At 40.5% G+C, this 17,624-nt stretch overlaps 1 protein-coding gene across 6 annotated transcripts in view; it reads left to right on the forward strand.

Annotated features, from left to right (window-relative positions):
• Positions 1-366: 366 nt before the first annotated feature.
• Positions 367-17,624, forward strand: part of acap3b (ArfGAP with coiled-coil, ankyrin repeat and PH domains 3b) — a 63,002-nt gene continuing 45,744 nt past the window's right edge. Inside the window, exon 1 of one of the 6 annotated variants that reach the window (XM_067587819.1) lies at positions 367-738. In XM_067587819.1, the coding sequence (XP_067443920.1) occupies positions 692-738 (47 nt within the window). In that variant the 5' untranslated portion in view covers positions 367-691. The remainder of the gene's footprint in view (positions 739-17,624) is intronic. The other 5 variants (XM_067587821.1, XM_067587817.1, XM_067587820.1 and 2 more) reach the window with 5 other exon arrangements.

Consider the following 17,624-nt stretch of genomic DNA (forward strand, 5'->3'; position numbering starts at 1 on the left):
CTCTATCTACTCAGCTTCCATCATCTATTGAGTTTGATTACAACTCATTTTTAAATAGCAGTATGTTTGGGTGTATTAACATTAGTCATATTCTCCAGTTTGCTCATTTCAACTTTTATATTTGAATGAAATAGACAAAAGAACATCACCAGTAGGCTAAAATGTATCCTAAACAGCACATTTATACATTTTAGTTAAGAAGTTTTTGCAGCTGTTATCTATAACAGCTGTAGTATACTACAGTATTCTGTATTATATGATAGGCTATGATATGACATTACCCATATTATATATATTTGTTTGAAATGTTGCATTGTTAATATTGTGAGTGCCCGTGACGTTTAGAAAATAAACTTTAGAAACAATCCACCTTTCATCCTCCCATGATTCATTTTCTCTCTCAAGAGTTGTTACAGCAGCTTGTGACTAGTCGGCGCTCTCCTCTCCTCTTTCAGTCTCTACAGTGCAGCTACGCCTCTCTCCTGTCTCGGCAGCAGCGGCGGTAGTGTGTAGTAGTAATCTGCCTGCCGCGCTCTGAGCTCGCATTTTGTGTCACGGTGCCACCGGGAGAGGGGCGACAGACTGCTGCGCGTCAGGGGACACCAGTCACCATCCGCACGGTTCAAGCGACATCCCGCCGCGGGCAATGACATTGGCAGACTGAAGTGGGAATACACGACAAAACGCAAAAATGACGGTGGACTTTGAAGAATGTATAAAAGATTCCCCCCGATTCAGGTAAGACTGCTCCTCGTAGGCTCATCACTGGGGTGCGCAAAAATGGCACACCTTCTTTTACGCATGATTTTTTTTTTTTTTTACACGGGGGCTGAACGCTTCTGCTTATGCAGAATTTGTCGCGGCATCAACAGGGTAAATGATACAAGATGTGGCGTTTAATGTCTGGATTCGCTCATGTGTTCAACAACAGGATGTCGTTTTTCTTTCCTTTTTCGTCCTTTTTTTGGCAATTTGCTCAGATCTTCAGTCATATTTCTTGGAATTTTACATTTGTCATCCTTTGGTTGGTTATTAAAACATTTATTTGCTTTGTGATGCATTTACTGGCAGGGATGCGTGTGTTAGTGTTTCCTGTGTGATTGTCTGATTTCTGGATGTGGGTTGTAACGTTAGCTCAGTACATATTAAAGCAGGGACACTTATTGCAACGCACAGTGAGGAGTCAGACCCATTTTCCTTGATTTCCAGGCCTGATATCATGCTTTAATCAACCCCTTGACATGCAGAAATTGGCACTCCTTTATGTGGAGTAAGTGGGATCCTCCTGTATTTGTGAGAGTATTGCAGCATGGCACACAGGTTGGGTGCAGTCTATTCATTTGCTGTCAGAGGAGGCCTTGCAGTCACCCAGTGAGTCTCTGTGGTCGCTAACTGGAGAATAGATGGCCTTGCAGCAGTAGCAGTGTCCTGGCTGGCAAATAGGCAGCAGGGAGAGGAGTCCACTCTCTCCCTGCAGGGACGGAGCTCCTTTCCCGGGCATATATCCAGCTGTTCGACCTCTTGCCTGCCTGCTGGAGGGTTGTAACCACACTCAGCCCACGTGCCAGTCTGGCTACACTCCTGTGCAGGGCGATGGGAAACAAGCAGGGAAGATTCTAACAGCATCTAGGCCAGGGATCCCCTGTTAATGATGTCAGGGTGTTGAGCTGCATATGTGGTAGTGCCTTTTATTTAGTGTTTTACTGAGAAGGAGCAGAATGTGATTCAAATGTGTATTCTGATTATAGACAAAGACACTGAATGCACTTGGTAGTTAGATTTTTTTTTAGATCATACTGTATTTCTGTCTTCTCTTGTGTTTCTCTATGTCAGCGTCTATCTGTTGCCTGTTCGCTCTCTGTTCTCCATGTCTGTCGTTTTGTTGCTTCCCTCTCTCTCTTCCTATCTCTCTCTGTCACACACACAGAGTATCCTGTTTGTTGAATGCTGTGTGTATGTCTACAGACTAACAGATAGTCAGCGATTTGTGAGTGAGCAAGCAGACAGTGGAGTAAAAGAAAGAGACTGAGAGAGACAAGCATCCAATTTGCTGTTTAAATCCCACCTCAGTGATGGATGGCCCAAGACAGAAGGTCACAGGAAGAGACAGACAAGCAGCTCACATTCAGACACTTCCCGTTTTCCCTCCTGGTTCACTTTCCCATGGTCTTATGAAGACTGTTATTTGGAAAATTCCACCACTAACAAAGGAAGCTGATGTTTCCTTGAATCAGGTTAACAAGCAGCAGGGAAAATGTAATGTTTGCTTAATACCATGAATATGATGATGAAACATGGTGATAATGATGATGATGATTCTTATAGCTGTGATGCGTTAATCATAACATTATCCACGTTTCTGAACAAATATTGGTGTCATTTAGACCATCACTGTTTATCATCATATTTTTAGCTAGTCTGCATATTTAGGTTTCTCAAAACAGGATATGATGTTTATATGCACAAACACAAAACCTAGACACTCCAAAACCTGGTTTTAGACAGCTTTGACCCTAAAGATAAAGGTGTTGAACATCAACAAATGAACATTAATAAAATTGGTGGCAGGTCTGTTCTCCGTTTTGTGTGATCAGTGTTTCCAGATCTGTTCATTACGTTGGTGTCAGTGGCCTCTTGTCTTTCTTTCTCCTCCATGTTGTGTCATTTTGGAGAAACTGGGGGAGAGATCCATTCCTGTCTGTCTTCCCACACATGGTGCTAAAACAGCTCACACACACCCTCTCACTGCAGGTCTTAACTTGCGCCAGTCCCTTTATGTGTGTTCACATGATTGGGTGTGCATGAAAGAGTATTTTAGGTATGCCCGAGTATCTATAACACACATCTTTTTGTTCATTCTCTTCTGCCTGAATGTATAGTAAACTCTTTTTTTTTTCTCTGACCTGCCTTTTATTCAGCAGTCACCTGCTGCTTTCATTCAGTTTATAACAATTGCTGAGGTGAAGCATGTGCACCTGCCCATAGTTGTTGGTGCTTAAAGGTTGTAATCTGATTCCCTTGAGGCACATTGCTTCCCAGTGCTTGCCATCATTGGTCAGCTTCTGGCTTGTTTCACACTGAGGGTTAGCGGAGTTTCTCTGGCTTGTGGTTTCATTTTGATAGCAGTGGGACAAGTTGCAGTTGAGATCAGTATCATAAACTAAAAACAACTGGCATTGTATGTGATATCAGTGCTGGGAATTACACATTACAAGTGACACATTTCCATACTTTCCCCACTTACAACAACATGTATCACATTACAGTTAATTATTGTGAGTCACAGTTACTGAACTATTGGGTGTGTTTATCTCAATGTAAGTGTTTCAGTGTTGCTTTTAAATTTACATTTAGTCCTCTCATTGACTACCTCGTTTGGATGTAAGTATCAATATGTGTATATGTGGGTGTGAGCTGTTGCCTAGCAACAGCTGCTGTACTGTAAGTGAGACAAGACAAATTGAATGGATGGAAAGAGACTGTTATTATTTTAAACTTCACAAAAAGAGAAAACTAACATTGTTAGATTGAAGTTATGTCCAAAAATACCAATTTACTGCTTTAAGATCAACTAGCAATATGTTCTCTGAAAAAAAAGCTCTGAAAATATTGTTTTGTGTCCACGTGTGTACTTTCTGTTTTGATGCAGATTTTTTTTGTAAAGTAACTGAAAAAAATGAGTTTTATCAGAGTATAAAGTAGGTAATGGTGGTTATGTAACACATCCTAGTACTGAATTGTCATACCAGAGACTCAGACTCATATCGAAACCATCACTTAGTGATAATATCAAGCTTACAGTAGGTGTGTCTCCGCTGCATTATACCTTTGTCATATGTAAACTGATGACAAAATCGAAAATACTGTAAACGGAACAGCAGATGTTGCCTGCAGTAATAGGTATCTCAGGTCAATGTGTGAACAGCCAAGGAGTTTACAGATCTGGAGAACCAGCCACACCAGTCTGCCTCTGTCTCCGTCTGTTTTCTCTGTCTCTCTATCCCACCTACAATCGCTGCATCGAGCTATTCAGACAGGTTGAGTGAGTGAGTCAACAAGATTAAGAAAGTGACAGGAGGAGACAGACAGACAGACGCAGAAGATAGTTGGTATTGTGAAATGGTGTGACACAATTTGTCTATTTTACAAACCAAAGCACAACAGATTTGTAATAGATTTATGATATCACTTCCATAAAAATTTCATCCAATAATACTGAATTGTGAATCATTTTCCATAGGACTGGAAAGGACCGGGTTGCATTTGTCACCCTCATATTCACAGCTGAAAGTTGCCAAACCTGCCTGTTAGATTACCTGATATTCAGATAATTTCTTCAGGTGTCAGGTAGCTGTTTGTCACACCGCACAGCCAAGAAAACGTTAACTAGAATCACTTTTGACTTCAAAAATCACAAACACATTTAGGTAGCTGTTTAACTGTTCTCTGTCCAGATGTTATCATTATTATTATCAGATGATCAGTTCTTTCAATGTTTTCTTTGTCATGTCTGATATCTAACTTCTTCAGTTTAGCTCCAGTCAGGTGTACGCCTCCTCTGTGGTTGCTATGGTTACTTGCAGGAAAAACCGAACGGAGGTCACAACCTGTCAGTGTGTTTTTTAATAGAGGCGGACATTCTGTGGGAAATGTAAACATGGATAAACTTAATTGGCTTATTATTTTTCCTGCCCGTTCTCTGTACCTTTGCTTAAATATACAATACAGACAGGTACTGCACTGTATATTTAAGCATAATATATGATGTAATTGCTTTTGCCTACATACTACTATGAAATAATGCTTATTGAAAATCCAGAGAAAGACAGTCTACACTGTAATATATAAATAAATAAATACATGAGGTTCATGAATGTCTTAATGTTTACAGAGCTTTAGTGAGCAGGATTTGGTGAAAAAGATTTGAAAGCTCTGCGCATTTTTTAAAGAGAGGCTTTCGGCCCTTTTTTTTTTGGTTTCCTACATTATTTTAATAGCATGCTTCCATTTATTGGTAGATTAAAGTGCCTGTGGATGCTCTGGATATCTGTCCGGTGCCCTGGTTTCTCTTAACAGTCTGTATTTTTATTCCTTACCTGCGTCATCACTCCTAATCCTCCTTTTACACACACCATCACTTTGCTTGTCTGAGATAATGAATTCCTATTGGTCAGCGAACTGTGAAATATGTAAATACGCACCGCTCTGCCATCTCTCGTCGGAGGAGGGAGAGTAGCGCCGCTGCTGTTGCCAAGGGTGACCAGTTGCTTCGGTGGGCATGGCAAGGATGTAGGGAGAGGCTCGTATCCGTCCCTTTCAACACACACACACACACACACACACACACACACACACACACACACACACAGCTGGTAGCCGTGTGTTCCAGGAGCCAGGTGTGTGTGTGCCAGCGGACAGAGTGCAGTTGTATTATTTGGAGAGTAAATGGGGCAGAACATGGTGACGTTGAAACAGTGCAGATGATTTAACAGTAGAAAAGAAAATGTGTTCAAGTGCTGAATAAGATCACCTGTTGCCAAAGCGGGCTGACATTGATATACTGCGTGTTTGCTAATGTGATGATGCCTGGAAAGGGTCCCATGAAGGCTGAAGCCATAGATGTATGAAATGCCAGCTTTCAACTACACATACAAGTGTCCTTTCTTACTCGTCTTTGACTTATTTCTGAGAAAATCTCTTTCAGAGCCACTTTGACCTTCTGAACCTCACCAGAAATAGATCCTCTCTACAACATCAAGCCCTTGGCAGTTGTCCGGCGAAACATTTAGAAAGATTCCAGACCACTCACATTAAGTTGCTAATGTCAAGACACTCATTCCTGTCCACTCTCCCTGATGCATCCATGTACACAGACGAGAAGATGTGTGCTCCGACAGAAAGAAAACGACTCTGCTGGCCTGCAATAGAATCCCTATCCTCTTACCCCCCCATATATGGAGATTCTTCATCCACATTAAAGCTTTAACAAAACAACTTTAACAAAATTGCACTTGCTTGAGAATTCTGTTTTTTCTTTAAAACGCTCAGTCCCAGAACTTCCATCAGTGTTTATTGGCAAAACACCATAAAACAGCAAGCAAATCTCTGGCATTTGCCCTTAATCTTGAGGGATTTTCCCCCTGGAACAATAGGTTTTCCTTTGAAGGTATAGCAGGGTCAAACAATTTATTTAAGCTCAATTTAGTGCCACACAGGGGAAGATGTATTTATATGTAGGTTTAATATCTCTATCTTCAATAAAAGCCTTTTATTAAATCTGGGCAATGCAAATAATGTGAACTGCAAAATACCCCTCACTTCACATTATTCTTGTTATGAAATGCACACAGATTTAAATGGATTTAGGTGACAGTGTGATCTAGAGCAGATGTCCCCAACTTTGGATCAAAGCAGAAACAAAGTGCATATACTGTATCTGCTCCACAAAATAATGTTGTTTTTTTTTTTGTTTTTTTTACTTTAATATTTGCCTTTTTCTCTTACTGAATTTTTTGATCTCTTCACGCTTAAAGAAATTATTCAGATAAATTTTTTAAAAATCAGGTTTTGGTTGAACGGGTCACAATCAAGTAGATACTGCTTCCTTTTAAGGGATCATGAGCCAAAAAGATTGGAGCTACTGATCTAGAGTGCAGTAAAAGAAGCTTTTTCCTGAAAGCTAAAAGGACATCACTGAATATTTATACAATATAGGAAAAGCTCTCCTCATGTTTAATTCATTTGTTGTTGCACATACATGATTTCATAGTTTTAAATTAAATGAGTTACACTCGTTTCAACCCTCACTAATAGTTTCACACTCTCACACTGAGTGATAAAAGCTCTGAAAGGTTGGACGTGGAGCAGATCCAGGATCATGGAGGCAGTGATGTGGGTCACAATTTTTGGTAAACTCCTTATGATGTTAGTGGTAGGATCAGTACTCCCTATCCTTCTCCTCCCCATGGAAGAAACCATTATTGACCTTTTAAACTCTCTTAACCTTAAAGTGTCACAAAAAGACAATGCAGAATTTCGACGCTGGTAAAAATATCCGATATCCCCCATCAGTTCACATAAATGTTTTAGTTCCCACTGTGTATGTCAAGGTGGGTAGTGAAGCACTCCAACTGTGAACTGAAGGAAACACGTCTTTCATGTCACAGGCATGAAAATTTGTTGTTACTTCAAAGAGTTGTGGCAGTGGAGGTGTGGTGTTACTGGGCAGGAGGAGAGGAGGTTTGATCCTACTGGAACTCCAGCATCTGTGTTATCCATCCCTGTAATTTTCAGGTTCGTGGTATGCTTATTCTCCTCAACGAAAAAAAAGTCAATGTTCAAAGACAGTGGAACAAGTGAACAAAGACGGCTGCCTCAACCTTGTTGTTTTACTGTTACATATGCATTGAATTGAAGCCCCTAGATGACGGAATGCTGTCAAACTAAGTGAGAACACTGCTTCAGTAAATTAGAGCCATGTGGCATCATATCTGACGCCCTAAAGAGGTGAATTCAAATGACAGAGGTGGAAAAAGAGGCTGAACTCAATAGCTGTTTGTAGACGTTTATTTGATCCAAAAATCTAGAGGCGAATGATCGAGTTTTTGACAGCCCCAGAGCTTGCAAGCTTCATATTTGCTAACACAGAACGGTGTGCACAGATGACGGCTGCTTCCCCGCTCACAAGAACTAGCCTGCTTGCCTCTTGTGTGAGATTGGGTTTTTACAAATAAATAGGATGTGATGGCTTTATCCAGGGTGATCATTCATACAGAAGCCAAATTCAAATGACAAAAGAATAATAAAAAACCCCACACGTAGACTTGAGAGGAAATCTTGAAACTCCGCCTGAATCTTAAGTAGCACATTAGAGCAGGCGTGTCACTGCGGTCCACCTGTCAGTGATGATTGATTGAATTAGGTCCACAGCACATCAGGAAGGATTAACAGGGATTTCTGCCTTATCAGAACCCCTGCACCCAATACCAATTTTCAACAACTGTGCTTTTAATAAATCAAGCCTATTTTTTTCATGAGTGCTGGTATTGATCCTTGTTTTTGGAGGCTGGAGACGGTAAATTAGAAAAGATATTGTGGGGTGGATGTTGGATGTGATCTTTCTGCATGGACATTGAATGATTATATTTTCTGCTTTCTGGCACTGAATTTGAATCTGAAGTCTTACAATCAGAATTACTTTACCAGCTCTGCCATTGAAAATAAAATTGTTTGAATCATAAAACAGCACAGCCTGTCTTTGTTTCACGCTTTAGAAAACATAAGTTTCCCTCAGTTTTGTTGCACCTCTGATCAACATGATAAAACAAGCAGTGCTCTCATGAACCTGACTGCTTTTACATCACTATATGCTGTAGCGATGTTCAGTGAAAATCATGTTTATGCTGCCAGTTATTTTGAGCATTTAGATTTTCTAACCAAATTTTTAACAACGGGTGATGATTATTATGAGTACAGCAACTAGGCCTGTATATGTTTTTTTACTGTTTAATTGTCCTTATTTGATTTTCTTTTTTATCTGCACGCACACATGCATATATCTGTGTGCCTGCTGGCTAGTGTGTAGGTTAATCATATTCTTATATTCCTGTTTCTGCCTGCTTGTCAGGCATGCAGTAGTTTGACATGTTCATGAGAGAGCATCAGTCCAGCACGTGGACACTTCCACTGAATCCACAGCGCAGCAGATTTCCTGCCGCTCTGCTGCACGTGTTGCCGGGGGACTTAGTGTTGGACCCATATATGAAATAGGATTATCAGTAACCACACTCTCTGATTAAATCAACTGGATAGCCTACACACCCTATTAAAGCTCACACACTATAACACTCTTACCCGGAGAACCTCAATACAATTTCCCTTCCTGCAGTGTGCAGGATAACGTAGAATTGCTGAAACTGGTTTGACACAGTTTATGTCTGATTGCGGTTCAAAGGACTTGCACTTGTGAGACATCGATCTGTTGGACAGAGGATTTTTTTGCTTGTTGGAAATATTAATATTTTGCCAGTTCATGTACTGTCCAGGGTTTTATCCATTATATCAATCTGACTTAACCTATCTAGCCTGGGTTATTTTAAGACCTGTCATTATGGTACAAGTTGATATCATCATATGGTGCTTGAACCTCAGTGCAGTTTAGACATTACTCTGATTTTTCAGAGATTAAAAACAAGGGCAGCAGGGGTGTTTTGTCATGGATTGTATATGTACAACTGTGCATTCAAGGTTTCGATGCAAACATTTGACTGTTTGCTAAATCTGGCCCGGCTGTCAACCTTCCATTCGAGCACAGCACAAATGCAGTTTACAGTGATGGTGGCACATTTACCACTTAAAATCATTTTTGAAACAATATGTCTTCGATTTCACAAAGAAGAAAATAAAGCAGGTTTCCCATTTCTAGCCCACAACTGTGGATTTTGGATCAAAAATTATGACTTGCTGGAAGATTTCAACAACCATAGCTTATGAAATCTGCCAACTAATTAACAACCCCCCTGAGATGGTTGAAAGCTTTGTCTCTGTCTGACCCATTTTAAATCATGAACCATGCAAAAGGGTCTTAAATAAGCACATGATACCTACATACATGATATAATGCTAAAAGACTGTCCAAAGTTAACATCCTAAAGAAGCAGTAATGGTCCTGTATTGTGAGGTAGAGCTAGTTAACCACGGTATTATAGATAGTATTATAAATGAAAATGTAGTCATTATTTAAACTTCCCCAAACCAAATAAAGAGCAGGATTGTTACCCTTAACTCTGATATAGTAGCCTTCTGGCTCCCACAAAGTGGATCATTTGGTCCTGAATGGGGCTTTTCTAATGTAACTTGAAATCCCAGAATATAATTAGTAGTAGTAGCTACAGGAGCAGTATGCTCCTTGGCGTTGGACGCCAGGATACTCCTGTAGGTTCATATAGCTAGTAAGCTAGTTAGCCAGGCATGCTAACATTCACACTCTATGCCAGAGCAGAAATACACTCTGTTAAATCCATTCATTATACTCTTGCTAGGTAGTGGAAAGGCTTGAAGACAGATACCGCCCTCCAGTTTGAGTTTTCCAATTATGGAGCAATGAATGATAGATGAGTAGGTGGACTAAATGGTAATAGGCAATTAATTAAAAACTCTAATTAATGTAATGACTTCAATAAAGTCACGACCATTAGATGCAGCACTCGGAAAAGGAAGCTTCAAAATACATAATGCATCATTCAATCTAGCTCAAATTAGGGATATCAGACAATGTGAAAAGGGTGCTATTATTTTAAATGACTTCATATGAAACACTGGAAAACAACTTAACTGCAAGGTCGGTTGTGGTTTGTGGCAGATGTTGAGATGCTTTCTCTAAGCATCGAGGCTCAGAACAAATTTGATTCCTGTCTTGATTTGTAAGAGTGAAAAATGTGGCACGAACTGAACATTCTCACAACTCTCCTGCTGTCCCACGGTTCATTTTAAATAACCTCTTACTGCAATCCTTCTTCCCCACTGAGTTTAGGATTTGGTGGAGAGTTTGTTAAAATCTTGCCAAGTCCTGTTGAAACTCGAATCAAAACTATTAAGTAAATTGCCTGCATCTCGTTCCCTGGGCTGCTTTCTTCATCTTGGCATTGTACAGTATTTTCTCAGCGAGAAAAGTTTGTCTATCCTTGGGTGTCCTCTGCAGTTTAAACACAAGTTTTGTATTCATTGAGTGGCAGATTTTAAGGCTTATCTGGTTTCAAAACTCTGGGGTCTGGTTTGGTGTTGTTGTGGCTGTTGTATCTCTTGTCGTAATGACTGACTGACAAACAAGCAGACTGACTTTTGGTTTAAGCGCTACTGCTTAAAACTGAAAAAAAAGTGGAAGCAATGTCTGAAATGGGAGCCCCAAAACTTGCTGTGGAGATTTCACTCCCCAGGAAGTCGTTAAATCACAGGGGGAAACGAGCGGGACCAGCCGGGAATATGTGGAATGTATCTGTGGTGGTCAGACTTCAGTGCTGACTGCCACATATTTAGGCATCCATAAACCCTCTAAAGACATTAGTACGTGTATGTACACATGCATAATGCTGTTAAAATGTAGCAGCATGTGTGTGTTTGCACATACAGTACACACATTAAACTGTTCAGCATATGGTGCCATAGTGTGACATTCAACCAATTACACGGTCATTTTCTACAGGGTCAAAGGGTCAATCAGCCGATGGTTTCTCACACTGCTGAACAGTGTCTCCAAAATACCCAGCCTCAAAACAGTGAGGTTTCTGTCCGAAGAAACAGGACTTTCAACGTCATGATGGCATTTTGTTTGTTTTGTATTTTTCATACACAATTTGCAGTTCTTTATACAGCAAGAGGAGCTGAAGGATCAGTGAATCATTTCTCATCCTGGAAGTATTTGTTGGTCAGGGTAAACCATTTAAAAACTAAGCCATACCATGTAATATCAAACTGAATTTAGACAAGCAGCGGGTTTTGCAGTCCTCATTGTTTACATCCCGCTCCAGTGACTCACGTTAATACTCAGAAATGTGTTGGGACAAGCCACTTCCACGAGGCTGTTTGTCCATCACACATACACACACAACAATACTCTTCTGTTGTGTATAATTCAAGATCATTGTCGGTCAAAGAAATCCCTGCCTCTGACGTTGGTATGACTAACCAACTGTAAAAAGAAACATCTAGCCACAAGTGGAGTTCAAAGACAATGTGCGATTTATCTGGTGCCCTGCTCGCCTTCAAAAAACAACCCAACTGGTTTGACCAAGTAGCAGAAAAAAGACAAAGAGATAAAGAGTGAAAGGTCGTTTGTCAGTTCTGTCATCCTTCTCTTTCACTGCGGAAGTCGCACACATTTGTCTTCCTTTCTTTTTCTTTTGACATTTATCCTACAGGTATTCTGTCCTGTTCTCACCCCGTTTACCTCCTCCTCTCACTTCTCTCCTTCCGCCCATTAATGGTAATGCGGATGTGGGATGGATATGAATCAATGTCAAGGCTGCGGCAGCAAGGGCGATTGAGTTTCATCAGATTACCTGAGTGTCTGTCTGTCTGTTTTTCAAACTGGATGTGGTAAGGAGGATGCAGGAAGAGAAAGCCGCGTGACTGGAGGCATGATAGATGGATGACAGGATAGGGGAGATGATTCATGGTCATTTGTAGAAGAGTGGGAGCATAGAGACAGATGGAGGAATGGATGCAGAGGAGGTGTTATGAAGGACAGAAGAAAAATTCTCTCCATCGTTTACTGTAGTGACCGGTGTTGTCCTGGTAACCTGCCTGATATTTCTTACATTAATACATTATTTGTCACTTGAGTTACATTGCAAGCTGGAAATGCAATCAAGCACCTAAGAATGAATGAAAGCAAAAATTGTACAAGACAGCGAGAGGACAGAGCTGGAGTCCAGTAAGGGAAGAAGATAACTGTGTCGTTGAATGGCGGGTACTGCTCAGACACTGTAGTGACAAATGAAGTAGTCATGTGGTTCACTCTGGCTCATAGGGGTCTCATGCAATCTAAGAGGAGAGCAGCGTATATTTGTGTGTGTGTGTGTGTATGTGTTGACTCTCACTCTCTCACATCTGGGATCCAGTTGAGCAGCTGGTTCAGATTTGGCCCACCTTTCTCTGGCTTTGTTTTAGTTCTGCTCCCTTAGTCTTGAGTGCTGTAGTTTTCCCTTTACATCTTTATTATTATTTTCAGCTTCATACATTGTTTTTCTCTTGTGCCCTTTTCAGCGTTCCTTCTCTGTCTTTCTCTTCCTCCACCCACGTTCCTGTCGCCCCGGGCAGTATGTGACACTGCGTGGAGGAAGCTAAGAAGGATTGCATCAGAATTTTGGACCACTGACTTTTAACTTCCGGTGTCTTTAGTAAAGACATCCATTAACCCGCTAGCTTAAGTTTTTTTTTTTTTGATTTGTTTGATTTTCCTGGTTGTTCCTCTGTAATCTCGGCGAGTTGAGACATTAATCATTGATCGTTCCCTCGCAGGTTGTTGACACAGGCTCGCTGTGTGTTTGGCAGCCCATCAGCCCTGATCCTCACTGTATCCAAACACCCCTGCAGTGCTGAAACCACAAGTATGATTGACACGCCAATCTTCTATAGAGACACGAGAGGAGACAGGAACACTGATTGCTCTTTTAGAAACTGATGGATTCTCTTTCCAGATTCCCCGTCCTTACATTATTCAGCCTGCATCTTTGCCTCAGATCTCTGTGGAATTCCTCGTAACCAAATGAAAACATTCCCATCTGCCGTGTCAGCAGTCCCGCTCTTTCTTGGACCCATCATTCCCGCCCCCACAAAGTCACACACACACACACACACACACACATGCACTCTCTCACACGGGGAGCGCTTCCTTCCATTTGTTCGACGGATTGCCCATCGCATACAAGTGGAAAAATCAGAACAGCTGAGGCACATTCACCGGTCAATAATGGACAATATGTCTTGGAGCAGGAAGGAAGGATGATCATGCTCAATATACCATTGCTTTAGTATGTGGGTGTAAAGTCATGTCGGGAATTACAGTATGTTCGTGTGTGTGTGTGTGAGAGTGTGTGCATTTGTCACTGTAGAGCAGACAGATGTATCTAGCTGAACAGGGAGGTTCTGTAAGAGAGATTTTGGCCCGGAGAGATGGGAGATTAAGACTCAACGCTATATGAAACGAGCAGAACTAAATGTTTCATGGTCACTGCCACTTGCAGTTTACATTGGACAAAGGAGCAAGAAACCAAATCAGAGCGTGGGCAGTTAAGGCTGCATTTTCACTGCTGCTGAGCAATTTTTATTATTATTTTAATTGCATCAAATAGAAGAAGTAGCATAGTATGCATTTTTCACTTTTTGGTGTAACTTTAGTAACTTGGTGTTCTACTTGAGGATTTACATAAACTGTGCCAATTTCAATATTTTATATTTTATGGTCTGACATGTCTCTACAAATCTAATTTTTAGAAATGCATAGTGCATCTTACCTTAAGGCCAGCGTTGCACCTTTTTCTTGTAATATGCAGTGGAGCGTCATAAAGGTTTCATTCATCACAGTTAAAAGAGTTTGACTGTTGCCGGTTAAAATGCTGACAACATGTCATCTGTCAGGGCAGCTGATACTACGATCAGCTGGGAGTGTAAACAAGAATAGAGAGCAAACAAGAATGACAGGTGCCATGACTCAGTATTAACATGAACTGTGTCTTATATAACGATAATGTTGGCTAACACTTTATTTTTTATGGGTCCCATAGTTTCGTAACCTTTTCCTAGGAAGGAACTCATAGGTAACTGTATTCAACAGACTATTCCTGTAAAGGATTACGTAATTTGGTACTGATTATCGGGAAAATAGAGAGACTTCTGCACAGCATTTAGTCTTTTGCTCTTGTTCAGATTACTCCTTTTGAGAAATCATGCCAACACCGTTTTATAAACTCAACCGTGACACACTGTAGGATGTGTAGGTGCACATACACATGTGGTCTTTGACTGTAACTTCATACATGTTCCAGACCCTGGCTCTCTGTCCTGCATGCTTTGTTTCTCTAGCTGTCTCAGTGTGCGGGGGTCTTGCGTAAGACCACCCGTTGTGTTAATGTAAACCTGTCTCTTCATTCTCTCTCAATCCCCGGACCTTCAGTCCACTTTCCATGCCCTCAGTCTCTCTTTTCTCCCACCATACCAATGCTGCATGTCCATGCATCCAATACTTTATACATGCACACACGTCATATTACTACATGTTTTAACACATGCGAAAATCTGCTCATTGTTCTCAGCTGTAAAATAACCCTCAAGACTGTACTGGATCCTTCATCCAACATTCGGTGTTACAGGCTGTACTTTGCAGTGAATGAATCACCAAATCAGGCCAACAGAAATTTAAAGAGCTAATGGGGATCACTGCACGGACTTGTCCTAGTGTTCATTAGATGTATAAATGTTTATCCCAAACTGAATCTGTCTGGTCTGTGGGCTCTGTGTCCTGTGATTCCCAGATTGTCTTTGTGGCCTGTTCAGCAGATTCCAATTCCTTCCTTACATCACATCACACACGTAAAGATAAGGGACTGGTTGTGTATGTCTGATGTGTGTGTGTGTGTGTGTGTTTCGGGGGAGGAGGGGGGCTGGGTATGTGAGTAAGTGATTTATTGAATGGCCATTGAGTGAAAACATTTGGCTCTGTGTGACTTTTAAAATTGTGCTGAGCAGTCATTTTGTGACAAAATCAGTGGATCAATGCATCAGATAAAACTCTGGACAGTTTGACAGTTTTTCTGAACTAGTTTGACAGTTCAGATTTGCTGAAATTTGACTTTTTGAGAAATGAAATTTGATTTCATTGCAGCCAAACAATAATTTACATTTATATGTATGGAGCAGCTGAAATTGGTCAAACTGCAGTTAAAGCATGATTAAAGGACAATTTCACAATTTTTCAAGTCTGTCTTAAAACAATATTCAGGTGTCCAATTTGACATTGAAACAGGTTTTGCTCACTTTTCATATTAGCTTCACATAAACTTTTAAATACATCTTTGCACAGAAAGAGGGTTGTGGATTTTCACTTGCATTGAAAGTGCATCATGATGGGATCTATTTCTAGGTTAATTTGGACACCTGACTATTGTTTAAAGACAGACTTGAAAAATTGTGAGCCCATCCTTTAAGTTGATCACTTTCACCTCTGATATCACCATTGCCATTTATAAACTATCCTTCCATTTTCAAGTATAGCTGGAGTCTATCCCAGCATGCTTTGGGTGAGAAATGGGATAAGCCCTGGACTGATCACTAGTCTAGTCTGACACAAACAGACAAAACACACCTGCAAGACCTGCAGGTCTTTGCTCTGTGGGAGGAAACTGCTCATGCTGAGCCACCATGCTGCCATGAATAAACTAGAAAACAGTATAATAGTTACTTTTAATAAAGACAGAAAATATATATACAGTATACGTTAGCTGGAGTAGTAGTAGAGTTATTTTTTATTGTTGAAATCAACATCTACCTATCATGCTGTGGTAGTGTGTACAGATGGTCACAATCTACTGTATAATTAAAGTAGAGTAAGAGGTTTACCTGCCACAGTAAAGACATTTTAAAAAGGTTTTTCTTATTACTTTCAAATGAAGTTATGACACTCACATACATTATGTTAAGTAACCAGGTTCCTTAAAAGAATAAACAAAAAAGCGTACTGTATATTGAGTACAGTATATCAGCATACCACAGCAAACCAAAACCAGACCTCATGTTGCTCTCTGGCCAAGATCTGATCAAATTGCGTGAGATAGATGTACATGATCAGTTGATTGCTTAATGCCAACCTTCCTGAGTTTTTGGCCTAGATGAACTGTTCTTAGCTGGATAAAAGTGTAAATCGGAGGTTGTTTCCTCTTTCGGCAGATCTGACTGTGGTGTCAGCAGGAGGTTTATTCCGCTGATGTTCAGTCGGTCAGTGCTGCCAAAGATAACAGGAGGGAAGCAGGCTGTTGTGCAAACCTCACTTTCCTCTAGCTCACAGCTGGTTTGAAGCTGCATCTCCTCTCTCACATGTAAACACAAAAAATGGGCACACATACACCTACGCACACACCTATAAATAGACATTAGAACACATATCTTTACGTCAGCTACTGTAGGTTAGTGTGGGAAGAGGAATATGTTTAAATATTAAGACATTGTCACAAACTGCTTGTTGTCTGCTTACCAAGCCATGACCTATCTGTGTGTGACAAACATTAACATCTTGTTTGGATATAAAAACTGTCCCACCAATAACACAGCAGGACATTGAAGCATTGGAGAATTAGATTTTTACTGTCACAGATCGAGTACAAAATCCAGCTAAATCATAAAATCCACCTTAATCTCATTATTCATATCCGACGTGGTGCACTAATCACAATAACTGAACAGCATCAAGACAGTAGGGGTGGGCAATGCAGATTAAAATATCATTATCTCAACATTTGAAGTATTGGAAATCAAAGTGAAAGTTTGACTCATTTTCATCCAATTGAATCAAAGCATCTTTGTGTTTTACTAGAAATCCCAATTAATTTAATTATGTTAACCAATATTTAAGCTTTCATGGTGTGACGGACACAAAAAATGTAACTGGTGGGTGTCTGAATGTGACTGTGCTGCAGGCAGTTTGAATCAAGCAGGAGTCCCATATGTCACATGTTGTCCTGCTGTCTCCCAGTATCTCCTTTTTCTTTCTTCTTTTAACTGTCAAATCAAGTAAAAAGGCATGAATGCAAATCTAAAACAATGACACATCTTTCATTTAGACATCAGTATGACCACAGTTGATACAGGAATTTTTTCATGAAAGAGTAGTGTTGAGAGATGGAAAAAACAATAAGTCATACCTTAAGTCCAACCTGTGTCAATGCACTATACTCTACATGTATGTTTGCGTTGGCTTAAGCATACATGCATATACATGTATGTGTGTGTGTGTGTTTCGGGGCTGAAACAAAAGGCAAGCCTTATCTGTGCCAGACATTCTTGAGTATAGAAGTCATGCTCTGCGCTGTGTTAATAGGAACAGTGGCTCCTTGTGCTTAGCAAAGCCGGAGGAA

The sequence above is a fragment of the Thunnus thynnus genome, chromosome 4 (genome assembly GCF_963924715.1).
Source record: "Thunnus thynnus chromosome 4, fThuThy2.1, whole genome shotgun sequence".
In the NCBI taxonomy this organism is placed as follows: domain Eukaryota; kingdom Metazoa; phylum Chordata; class Actinopteri; order Scombriformes; family Scombridae; genus Thunnus; species Thunnus thynnus.